The sequence below is a fragment of the Cucurbita maxima genome, unplaced genomic scaffold, assembly GCF_002738345.1.
Source record: "Cucurbita maxima cultivar Rimu unplaced genomic scaffold, Cmax_1.0 Cma_Scf00027, whole genome shotgun sequence".
In the NCBI taxonomy this organism is placed as follows: domain Eukaryota; kingdom Viridiplantae; phylum Streptophyta; class Magnoliopsida; order Cucurbitales; family Cucurbitaceae; genus Cucurbita; species Cucurbita maxima.
In genome coordinates, this window is record NW_019272043.1 from 3,253,770 (window position 1) to 3,266,350 (window position 12,581).

The following is a 12,581-nucleotide window of genomic DNA, read 5'->3' on the forward strand; positions in this document are numbered from 1 at the left end:
TTTTTTTTTTTTGTTTTTTTTTTTTTTTTTTTTGGTGTGATTCTTATGTTTTTTGTTCTTTGGATTTGGCTTTAATTCTTTGGTGACATTTGGTTGGATTTATTTGCGTATTTTTGGCTAATTTTTCGGATCTCGCTGACTTGTGTAAGTGATTGATTCTCTGTTTTCTTTTTTGGATTCTAATTTTAGGGTTTTTGATTTAGACTTACTCATAGCTTCCACAAATTTCACAGATTGAACCGAATCCGTGTCCATTGGTTTTGTGCGGTTGTGTTTTTCAGTCACTGTGATTAATTAGTTCCATAACTCATTTTGTGGAAGCTAGAAAGTTGACGCATTATAATGGAGGATGGTTTTTTTTGGAAGGTTTTCTTAAGGAACTAGGAGAAGTTAGGATTTCAATCTGAACTTTGACATTCTTGTGTTGTGGTGATCGTATTATTGTTTGGAAATGAAAATCCAAGAATGCATTCTCTATCGGGTAACTTTTGGGTATCTGTGTTTTATGCCTGCAGTTACGGAGATGCTCTTTTGTGTTGTTCGTTAAGGGTTCTTATTCATTCTGTGCTTGAGTTCTTTTCTGAACTCAGAAGCACGTTAGTTTTTATTCTTTTCTAGCTAGAAAAGGTTCGTTTTGTTATTTTGGACGAGCTTTTTTATCAAATGTTATTGCATTGACAATATTGGGTGGTGCTCTATGGTTTGTGGGTAGATTTTTGTATGTTGAAATGTCCTTGGCCTTATAATCTTATCTTATGATAACTCTGTTCTGTTTATCATGAATTTAGACACAATACAGTTTTGGTATTTTTTTGAGAGGCATGATGCTGGGGTTATTCTCAGAGTTCTAATTTTGAAGAGCTTTGGGAACTCGTGTGGCGAAGTCATATAAACCTGAGTCTTGGTCCTTCTCCAGCATGGGGTCTGTTTGTTGTGTTGCTGCTAGGGACAAGACTATAGTTAGTGGATCTGGGAGTGAAACCTTATGTAGGAATATAAGGTATTCACCTAATTGGAGCTTTCGATGGGATAATCGTGGACGGGTAGCAGGTGAAGAGACTTCGATAAGTTGGTTTTCTGATAGTGTTAGCCGCAATGATAGAGTGGAACCGAAGTGTGAGTCAGCATATGCGTCTGAGGATGGAAGTCCACTCGAACATCTCCGTAGACGACGTACATGGCAAAAGTCCCCACCGCCAGAAGGCACAACTAATAGTTTAAGAACTCCTAGTTCAGGTAAGCATTCAGATGGTAGAATTTAAAAATCCTTAAATTCTAATTTGAGAATATAATGAGCTCGATTTCGTTCCCCTAACATTCTTGATTTGATTTTCCCTTTTTCTGTCTCCTGTTTTTATCATTATGCATCACAATTGCTCTATGCACCGAGCTCTTCGTTAGTTTATTATCAACCTCTGTTATCTAAAGTTTATTTTTGATCTCATTAGTCAAAGAATTTAGATCTGTATTATTGTTTAAAATGATTGAAGCATGAACATAAATGAAGATATGACAGCAATAGTTCATTCTGAGGAGTGATGAAATGAAGTCAGTTATAGTCTTGTAGAAAAACTGACCGGTTGGTTGGTGTCCCTTGTTAAGTTCGAAAGCCTGACGACCAACTGAAATCCCTCTTTGATGCATTGCTATTTTTCTTCTTTTTCAATCTCACCTTTTTCACTTGCTCTCTTTCAACTAATTCTCCCTCTCATTCTTCCTATAATCCCTACCCTATCCCATTATTACCTCCATTCTCAAATCATTTCACTCTCCACCCTCATTCTTTGTTTCAGTACCACGCACCTCCACTATTTATTATAGTCATGTCTCACACGATCTATTTGTTCCTGGCAGGTCAATCAAATTCAAGGAATTTATCGATAGATGTGAATCTAGAACAGGTAAAATAAGGTCTATTCCAGTTGAGCTTTTTGTGCATTTCCTGGTTTTCTAAACCCGTTATCCTAGTCCACGAGATGAATTTTCTCTGGTCCAAGCAGGTGAAGGAGGCTACAGAATCTCCCGCAGCTTCATATAAGTCTCCTGCAAATTTGTCACTTTCATTGCCTTCAGCTTCATCTTTGTCAACATCTCCTTTGTCATCACAGAGCTATCTGCCTCCAACTAATTCATCCCTAACAAGGTGTTCCCATCGATCTCCAGGACATCAGCTGTTGCGTCAAGTGTCTGACGGCCGAATCCGAGGATTAAAATCCCCAAGTAGCTATTTAGCTTTTGACGATAGACCAAGGCTTCCCTCTTGGAGCAATGAATCGGTCCGGGAATCACATGGAGGGTCTTCAGATTGTTGGTCTGTACATGCTTTCTCAGAACTCATGGCCACTTCTCATAGAGAAAGGTGGTCTTTTGATAGTGACTCGTTTGGGTTTAACGGTGAGAAAATAGGCAGATCTAGTAGTCAATTTTCAACTTCCCCAGTTGATTTGCAAACTTGCGGAGTTTGCTTGAAGCTGTTGACCGAGAAATCCTCGTGGAGTAGCCAAAGGATTATTGCTAACAATGAACTTTCTGTTGCTGCTATACTAACCTGTGGACATGTTTATCATGCCGATTGCTTGGAGAGTATGACACCTGAAATTCACAAGTATGACCCCGCTTGTCCAGTTTGTACCTTCGGGGAGAAGCATACGCAGAAGCTATCTGAGAAGGCGCTTAAAGCTGAAATGGACTGTAAGAGTTTATACAAGAAATCCAAAAACTGTATTGCAGATAGTGGTTTTGATGGTGATTATACTGCAAACGATCCTTTCAAAAACAATCCCCTTCCTGAAAGGGGTTCCAAAATGTCTGCCAGTTCTAGCATGAGAAGCTCCTCAGGAAAGCCTTTCTTGAAACGGCACTTCTCCTTTGGCTCAAAGGGATCGTCTAGAATGATGTCCGATAGCCACTCCACGAGAAGGAAAGGATTCTTCTGGACAAAATCTAGCAAAATATGAGAGATTTTAACATCCCGGTCGTGTCATGTTGGGAAGTCATGTTTCATGAAACAGGAACCATCAACTTCTGTGCCTCGTCAATGGAAACGTAGCCATAAGAAGTTCTGTTCCCTCGTCCATTGCAGCTGACGATTGCTGCTGCAGCTCCTTCAATCCGGATGCCTTCCAGAAATTTTGTGATCTTGTTGAAAGTCTCGTGAAAACAGGAATTGCCAGTCAACTTCATAACTCCAGTTTGAATGTCTGTATACATATCAAAGATATGATATATAAATGTTAATGAGTTGAAATTCTTTGTTTTGGATTCTTGTTTATACACGATCTCATTTGAGTAAAACTGATTCCAATATAAAATCTTCCTATGATCTCTGAGCTGCATTCACCCATTTGTTTGTTAATATTTCTGATCACAAGCATATGTTTCTAAGCATATATTTTATATTTTGAAGCTTCAACGTTTCAAAACTAGTTAGAACTTCCTGTTGGCAGGTGTGGGGAGCAACAAAGATTGAATCGGTCATATCATTAGAAGTTCAACACTCTCGACCCAGTTCAGTTGACTGATCAATTAGGCAACCCATGTACCTCACTGGCTCCAAGCTCGAGTCGTGTACTGGTGACGTTGGCCAGACGCAGCTCGTTCAGGAACACGACCGATCGCCTTGTTGTCGTCTATCTGCTCAAGCTCATGAGTAAGAAGCTTAGGAGATTTTCTGTTGTCCCATTATTGTTGGAGCTTTATTTTCTACAATGTTGTGTTGTCTGGTTCTGTGTTTGTGTATTTTTATGATTTAGACGTGGATGTTTGTCTTACTGTCTTCTTGGAAGTTTCGTTCTTGATTGTTGTATTTTGTTCTTCGGTGTCTTGGTTGGTTGCAAAATTAACACATACCCGAGATTCAAGTTATAAGATTCAAGTTATAACGTCTAGAGATGTCCATTTAACTCGAAGGTTTTGTAGAGAATTGTTTCAAATTGGATAGATAATCTTTGTTTACACTTACAATAAGGAGAAGGTTAGAAGTTAGCTGCTTCACTCCATTCACTGAAAGGATATCTGTTGGTTTATAACAATAGTTCAAGACAAGTAGAATTCATAAGATACTAAATTTGAATTTCAAATACATGTATGAATCTTGGACTTGGAGCGTTACAGATGACAACCGCTAAAACAAATCAAATCGTTGAGTTATATTTAATAGATTTACTATCAAGTTTGAGGCTTGTGTTTAGTGTTCCAATCACTTAGAGCTTCTAAACTGATGCTTGGAAATATAACATTCTATCAGTTTGGTACACATCTGAACTCACAATTGAAGGCTCATCTAACTCCAAAAAGATTACACAAAGATCTATGAATCTCACCATTTCTTCCTAACAGAACAAAATTATGTTAGCATTCCTCGGTTAAATTCAAGATCCAGTTACTGCAATCTTTTCTTCTTGTTGGTTACCAAATCCCCATCATCATCGAGCACGACAAGGTCATTGTCGTCGTCGAGCACTTCAAGTTTCTTCAAGCTATTAGCTTCATTAGCTGAACTTGACGCATCGACACCTGAAGATGCCTCCTCCAGTTTTCTTTTCGTTCCAGAAGCAACGATGTCTGCGTCATCGTTCTTATTAGCATCTGTTGTCGAGGGCAACGCCTTCGAGGTGCTTTCTCCATTGCCCAACGATGTCTTGCTGCTATCACCCTTTTCCAGTGTCGTTTGCTGCCATCCAGATAGAACCATACCATCTGGTTCCTTCTCCTCGTCAAATTCGTCTCTACATGGTATATATATATATATATATGATTCTTGTAATCTGAATTTCTTTCACAGCATGATTTAATCCGAAATCCAGAAATACCTATGTTTAATGTTGATACTGCAGCTAAGCTCTTGCTGGAGATCCTCAACGGATAATATCGTCCCGCTAACAACAGGTGACGGAAGCTCAGACAGTACCTGAAATACGTGTGAAAGGACTCGAATTTTCATAGGGCAAAGACCAATGATTAATCCATTTCACGATCAAATCAGACCTTCTCCAGGTTTGCAGCGTAATTTGCCACCATGTCCTCGTCAAGATCATCGCCAACTTCATAAAGAAGGGAAGCTCCATGCATAATAAGTGGAAAGTTCATACCAAGCTTGGCCTTGACTATCTTCTCAACAAAGTCCCGCAGCTTTGCATGACTTGTATTTATCTCGAGCGATAATGGTGTCTGTTTTCATCATATAATATACGCACGAAAGTATAAATCTGCAGTGAACTTCCGCAAAATAATCGAATAAAGAACTTGAGAGTGATAACTATTGAATGTACCTCAGAACAAACATAGCAGGATTTATTAGGTTCAAAAGGTTCCACTGGCATGAGCAGCATCTTCCTCGAAGGGTGTTCGAGGCAATACGTCATCCTACATGCATATTCAAGTTAAGGTTCGATTCAAGGGAACCCGAAGACAAACAGCAAGTTCAATATAGTCTCTCTTGCCTCCTCAAAGTACCACCAAAATACAACGTGTAACAGCCCAAGCCCACCGTTAGGGATATTGTCCTTTTCAGGCTTTACCTTCCAAGCTTCCCCTCAAGGTTTTTAAAACGTATCTACTAGAAAGAGGTTTTCACACCCTTACAAGGAATGCTTCGTTCCCCTCTCCAACTAATGTGGGATCTCACAATTCACCCCACTTGGGACCCCAATGTCCTCGCTAGCACATTGCTTGATGTCTGGTTTTGATACCATTTATAACATCCCAAGTCGACCACTAGCAGATATTGTCCTCTTTGGGCTTTCCCTTCTAAGATTCTCCTCAAGATTCTTAAAACACTTCTACTAGGGCGAGATTTCCACACCCTTACAAAGAATACTTCGTTCCCCTCTCCAACCGATGTGGGATCACAATCCACCCGCTTGGGGCCCAATGTCCTCGTTGGCCCATAGCCCGATGTTTGGCTCTGATACCATTTGTAACAGCCTAAGCCCATCGCTAGCAAATATTGCCCTCTTTAGGTTTTCCCTTCCAGGCTTCCCCTCAAAAGGTTTTAAAACACGTCTACTAGGGAAAGGTTTCCACAACCTTACAAGGAATGCTTCGTTCTCCTCTCCAACCGATGTGGGATCTCACAATCTACCCCTCTTGGAGGCCCAGCGTCCTTGATGGCACACCGCCCGGTGTCTGGCTCTGATACCATTTGTAACAGCCCAAGTCCTCTTTGAGGTTTTCCTTTCTAGGTTTTCCCTCAAGGTTTCTAAAACGCGTCTACTAGGGGGAGGTTTCCACATCTTTACAAGAAATGCTTCGTTCCCCTCTCCAACCGATGTGGGGAATCTCACAACATGTTCAATGGAACATAGAACTCCACATAACATGGTGTCACAAAGCAAGAGTTATAAGCAGAATTAACACACCACAAAAATGAAATAACAATATCGAGACGTGTAAAACGATGAACACGCACAGAACAATAAACCAGATAACAAGAAAATAAAGCATCTACAAAAACATAATATCTCTGAAGCCCTAAGATTGAAACAGACCATAAAAAGATATCCCATTTTTTTGTTTAGAGCAATATGCAGAAACTCCACACACACCTGTATTTGTTTAAATCATTTTGTAGCACCTTAATCGCCTCGACAACAATCAATCCAGCAATAATGGCATTCGTCGTTGCAACAGCATGCACAATATTACCAGCAATACCTTTAGATTCGAAAAGGCTATGCATAGGAATACCAAAAGATGCAGCTCTAATGTTTGCAGCAGCCGTGACGAACTCCACAGCTAACTGATCATCTTTATCAAAACTCAGGTTCCCAACATCCTGCATGGTACATCCCAAATGAAGTTCAAAAAGTCTACCAGAATAATGGCCCACGACTACCGCTAGCAGATATTGTCCTCTTTGGACTTTCCTTCAAGATTTTTAAAACGCGTCTGCTAGGGAGAGGTTTCCACACCCTTCTAAAGGGTGTTCCGTTCTCCTCCCCAACCGATGTGGGATCTCACAATCCACCCCCCTTCGGGGCCCAGCATTCTCGCTGGCACTTATTCCTTTCTCCAATCGATGTGGGACCCCCACCAAATCCACCCCATTCGAGACCAACGTCTTTGATGGCACATCACCTCATGTCCACTCCCCTTCAGGGCTCAGCCTCCTCGCTGGCACATTGCCTCGTGTCTGGCTCTGATACCATTTGTAACGACCCAAGCCCACCACTAGCAGATATTATCCTCTTTAGGCTTTCCCTTTTTAAAAAGCGTCTGCTAGGGAGAGGTTTCCACACCCTTATAAAAGATGTTTCGTTCTCCTCCCCAACCGATGTGGGATTTCACAAACAAGAAATCTAAAGATTTTACTCACAAAACAAGGAGTCAAAACGAAACCTTTTTCCTTTTCGTGAAGAAAAGTACGATAGCTTCAGTGAAGATTCTCGAATTTTCCATAAGACTCCATATCTCCTGAGGATTTTTCATCCCAATAGATGTCATAGCAGAAATTAAGGATTGTTCATCAGTGGCACAGATTTTGTCCATGTTTCCATTCTGATTAGTTGGTTCCTCAGGCAGGATATCCCTAATATAAATAGGCCTAGGTTTATTGCGATTTTTCCAAGTATCTTCGTTCGATAAAGCTACTTCAATATTGTACCCAAATACATGATCAAACACTCTTCTTCCATACTGCTCAATAGTTTCATCCTTTTTAAGTTCAAAAACATCTTCAGCGTGGTCAGAAGAACTTGCTGGATCACTTGAACGCACATTTAGATCGTTTTCTTGATTCTTATCTCCAAATAACTTCACAAAAAGTAGATCCTTCGCCCAAACGATACAGTGAACGAACTGTAAAGTTCACACAACCAAATTAGACTACATAACAAAAGCAGAAACTCGTAGTATCGAACTTCATAGTTAACCAAATAGTAAAAAGTAAGGACTAACTGCACAACCTAAGGAAAGAATATGCGATCGAACGACGAATCCGTCGCTCAATGAGCTGAGACTTAACAGTGAATAAAGTTATGATCATGTATTCCTTAAATATTCAACTACCCAATTATTGAGTGTAGTAAACGAGTTAATCCATGGTTGAATAAGCTAATGATGATATTATTAGGCTGTTTTAGTTGTATAATTGTATTAGCAGTTGTTCGTTACAGAGGCAGGATGTTATATATAAATACATAACCTTAGTCGTCAGCCATTATTCTATTAGTTCTCTCTATTTTCGAGACGTTATTACCAAAAGTTCAAACACGTGTAACACCTTCATCAGACATAACAATGATTTCACCACCGAGTAGTACAAGCAAGAAAATAGATGGTTAATGTACGGTCTCGGAGAAGACTACTTAAGAGAACAACATAGAGATCATAACCACTTGTTAGTACCTTTGACGGAGTACTAGTAATCGTACAGACAGGATATGTTTTTGGGGCCGGTTTTGGCTGGCACTCGTAACACTCTGTTTTGCCCTTGACATGAACTGTGACCTGCGCCGACCAAGAACACATTCAAAATTAGCCAATAGAGATGAACGAGCAAAATGATAGCTGGATATCCATACTTAAAATTAGCCAGTATTATTCAGGTCATAGACTAGGGAGTAGGGACGAGCGCAAACAAGCCTTATGAGTACCCATACTTACGACTCTAAACTTTTTTTAATATTTAACTATAAACATTGGTATTCGAGACACGTATCCACCTCAACTAGTCTCACAATAAACGTCTTACAAGACGGTTCTTAATTCTTGACATAGTTTCAACATTTCAATCACCTAGTGCTCACTTTCCAATGATTGTACCAACTCATATTCGTTTCTTTAAACATTAATTATAATGAATTTGGATGAGCGTTCGTACTTTATATCATTATAGTTCAAGGACTAGCAAGGCAGATCCACAAGAGATACATATTCCACTCTTTTCAGTTTTCACCGCTTTAAACATTGTCGTGCCAATGTTTCCAGGGGAAGACTTAAAGTAAAGCAAATGCACAAGGATCTGATACGCTTTACGAGCATAATATTCACAATATAAAGTTTCTTGAAAAAAAAATTGAAAAAACAGAACACCTGTCCGAGGAATCCAGTGGTCCCACTTTCGACTAAGGGAATCTCAGCTGCCAAGCATAGACGATTCACATGTCGCCTCGCATCTAAGTTGTCAAGTCCATTCAAAACAACACTAAATTGCTTAAAGAAATCTACATTAAACTCTTGATTCTTGACATTTGCATGATACGAGGTTATGCTAACATGAGGTCTAAATCTTAAGACAGCATCTCGAGCGACCTAACATAAAAAAATTGAACATATGTAAGACATTCAGAAACAGAAACTGAATTGCCACCATGAGACGAAAAATGAAATTTCCTTACCTTAGCCTTTGATTGCCCTACGTGAGATTTTCGGAATAAAAATTGTCGATTTAAGTTGCTGACTTCTATGGTGTCCATGTCAATCTGAAAATGAGTATTAAGTAGTGCACATGAGTGCATAGCAAAAAACAAAAACACACTCAAACCCACAGTTGATCAACCACTGTAGACCATATTCAATATCACTATTGAACCTCTCAAAGTGAGCTTAAAAAATTTAAATGCACACTAGAAAACATTTAATATATATCAAGCCTTTAAATTTAAAGAAAATTGCATAGACAATCATTAGAGGTACCAACAAAGCTTCACTTGCACGATATAAAATACCGAAATAACATTTATTAAGCATAGAAAACCCGTCATTATTAGAATACAAATATCAAGTAGTTACATATAAACCTGAATGCATCAACCATCAAGAGACGAACATCTCAAGAATCTCCAAGAATGAAGATTACTATATATGAAAAGAGGAGAAAATTTGTGGGATCTCATATCAAATTGGAGAGGGGAACGAAACATTTCTTATAAGGGTGTGGAAACCTCTCCCTAGCAGACGCATCTTAGAAACCTTGAGGTAAAACTCGAAAGTAAAAGCCTAAAGAGGATAATATCTGCTATCAGTGGGTCTAGGCTGTTACAAATGGTATCAAAGCCAAGCACTAGGTGGTGTGTCAACGAGGACGTTGGGACTCCACGAGAGGTGAATTGTGAGATCCCACATCGATTGGAGAGGAAAACGAAACATTTCTTATAAGAGTATGAAAACCTCTCCCTAACATAACTGTTTGAAAACCTTGAGGGGAAGTCCAGAAGCGAAATTCCAACGAGAACAATATCTATTAGTGGTGGGTTTGAGTTGTTACAAAATCAGTTGCAACTTAGTTCTCCAAGTGCAGTAGCTCTCAACCGTTGGATTAAAAAACTTAACTACGCGTTGAAGTGCCATAACAACAAAAACGTAATGCTTCTAGGAGTGGAAGAATTTCTTCTTTCTACCCCCCATATCTTTTGGAGGAGGGGGAAAATGAAATATTCTATACCAACCTGAAATTACTAATTTACAAAACAGTAATGGTTGAGCATCCCTGCGGGGGACAAGCAAAACAAAAGACAAGGATGGCGAAAACGAATAACAAAGTTCATTTCATCCATAAACATCACTCAGCCAAAAGAGACGTGCAATCACATTAACCCATTTAAGCCCCAACCCACCAAAGTTCTTCAAATTTCTCAGCAAAAACGAACCAAAATCATGAGTAAAACAAAACCCAAGAACAGCGATCCACAAACAATGAATTCCAACAACAAAAAAAGGAGGAAGAAGAAACCAAATTACAATATGAATGTCCTGAAACCCCGAGAGAGCAAGAGTCTTCAAAAGCTCGCATCCGATTCCTCCCGCGCCAACCATGAGCACTTTGGCGCCCTACAAAAACAAAAACCCAGTTGAGAAATGGGAAGAAAACAGTGGAATTAAGCGGAAAAAAGAGATTCAAAAGAGAAATGGTTGAAGGGTAAGACCTTAATGGTGGATAAGTGCTGCTGGGAAGCCATTGGAGGGGGGAATTGAGAGTCCAATGGAAAATTGGGTTAGAGAAGACGCAAAGAAGTGAGAAATAACATAAATTACATAAGGGTTTTGAGGGGTTGGGGAAGAATCGAAGGCGGAAGCAGTGGAAAACTGTAAAGAGTCGCCCAAGTGGTGAGCCCAAATGGGGGATTCTCGCAGAGAGGGGCGGCTGAAGGAAGCGCCAAATACTAAACGGAAACGATATATAAAAAGAAGTCAGCATTGAACTCTCGATCTCTGAAGCTTTCGCTAATTTTTTTTTTTTTTTTTTTTTTTTTCTCAATCGATGGTGTTTGGATTTTGGATTCGAAGTTTGGTCGAGCTCAGCAAATTTCAACCGACTGCTTGTCGGTTTCTTCCTCTTTTTCATTATTTATTTTCTAAATTTAATTTGTAAACTTGTTGGGAAAAATATATATATATATATAACTTTTTTTTCTGTTAAAATTACAAATTTGGTAAATGAGAAAGTTAACTTGTTTATCTTGTAATTTTCTTAAAATTATAAAGACAAAATTTATAATTTAACTTAGATTTTTTTTTACCCTAGTATTCACGAAATCTTCTCGTCTTTGACTACACTTATACTCCATGCGCAAGGAGTATTGGCCGTCGTGGCACAAACTAAAGTCAAAAGACTTTTAGCTAGCTCATGCTCACCGATAGTAGATATTATTCTCTTTTAACTTCCCATCAAGGTTTTAAAATGAGTCTGTTAGGGAGACTTCAAGGTTTTAAAATGAGCCCGTCAGAAAGAGTTTTTTCACCCCTTGAGAGTCTCAAGCCCACTGCTAGCAAATATCGTCATCTCTCGGCTTCCCCTTAGAATTTTAAAACGAGTTCGTTAGGGGGAGGTTCCACCCCCTTCGCGTCCTCGTCAACACACTGTCTGATATTTAGGTCTGATACCATTTGTAACCGTTAAGTCCAACACTAGCATATATTTATCCTCTTTGTCATTTCTCTTTTGGATTTTCCCTTAATGTTTTAAGGTGTATCTACTAGGGAGATTTTCACACTCTTATAAGAAATATTTCATTCCCCTCATCAATTCGACATGCCTCTTTATAAATTCGTTGAGTAAGAAGATTAATATTTCACATAAATTTACGATATAAAATTTATTTATTCTTATATAGGGTAAATAGATGAATAATTTCCTAAAGCTAGGACTCGAACAATACGATCTCACCATTTCACTAACCCTAAAAGCGTCCGTTAAATTATAAACAAATTATTTATTAGAGAATTAATGATACTTAAGGTATAAGATATAATTACACGGGTAAAATAAGCTTGACCCATTTGTAATTACGAACCGCTCCTAAATGATTGACTTGTCTAATTATATTTATGGACAAAACTTGTTCTACCGTGAATAAGAATACAACTTTAGATCATTAAAACGTTCACATAAATATTTTATATATTAAATATAGATGAGAAAAAAAAATTGAAATACTAAAAAAGAATTAAAATAAAAATGAGATTTGAGTGGAATATATATTTAAACATTTTATGATATCCAAATATAATAAAATATATATTATTATACATTAGATATTAAAATATATTATATCATATTTAAAATATATTATAAATACGACAGGACATAATCTAACTGATATATTATATTAAGAAAACATTTATACCCAATGTTGAAAATT

General features: G+C 38.4%; 2 protein-coding genes across 4 annotated transcripts in view; one reads left to right on the top strand and one right to left on the bottom strand.

Annotated features, from left to right (window-relative positions):
• LOC111499554 overlaps positions 1 to 3,335 on the top strand; it is a 4,149-nt gene extending 814 nt beyond the window's left edge. The window contains exons 1-4 of one of the 3 annotated variants that reach the window (XM_023151138.1): positions 12 to 627; positions 789 to 1,236; positions 1,855 to 1,901; positions 2,001 to 3,335. In XM_023151138.1, the coding sequence (XP_023006906.1) occupies positions 918 to 1,236; positions 1,855 to 1,901; positions 2,001 to 2,957 (1,323 nt within the window). In that variant the 5' untranslated portion in view covers positions 12 to 627; positions 789 to 917 and the 3' untranslated portion in view covers positions 2,958 to 3,335. Of the gene's footprint in view, positions 1 to 11; positions 1,237 to 1,854; positions 1,902 to 2,000 lie in introns of those variants that run through there. The other 2 variants (XM_023151136.1, XM_023151137.1) reach the window with 2 other exon arrangements.
• A 793-nt stretch (positions 3,336 to 4,128) lies between these two features.
• On the bottom strand, positions 4,129 to 11,232 carry LOC111499549 (SUMO-activating enzyme subunit 2-like). The gene is made up of 11 exons (XM_023151125.1): positions 10,866 to 11,232; positions 10,681 to 10,770; positions 9,339 to 9,422; positions 9,034 to 9,252; positions 8,347 to 8,448; positions 7,339 to 7,797; positions 6,546 to 6,775; positions 5,271 to 5,364; positions 4,987 to 5,169; positions 4,812 to 4,909; positions 4,129 to 4,727 (listed from the first exon to the last, which is right to left on the bottom strand). Exons 1-11 carry the CDS (start codon positions 10,896 to 10,898, stop codon positions 4,382 to 4,384), a joined length of 1,938 nt encoding a protein of 645 aa, XP_023006893.1. The 5' UTR covers positions 10,899 to 11,232; the 3' UTR covers positions 4,129 to 4,381.
• Positions 11,233 to 12,581: the final 1,349 nt, after the last annotated feature.

What these genes read in the sequence shown, in the direction of transcription:
- LOC111499549 (XM_023151125.1), bottom strand. Translation starts at nt 10,898, where the DNA reads ATGGCTTCCCAGCAGCACTTATCCACCATTAAG. An exon ending in TAGGGCAATCAAAGGCTAAG is followed by an intron (nt 9,253 to 9,338) that starts GTAAGGAAATTT and finishes TTTTTATGTTAG; the next exon opens with GTCGCTCGAGATGCTGTCTT. An exon ending in CCTGCTATGTTTGTTCTGAG is followed by an intron (nt 5,170 to 5,270) that starts GTACATTCAATA and finishes TGATGAAAACAG; the next exon opens with ACACCATTATCGCTCGAGAT.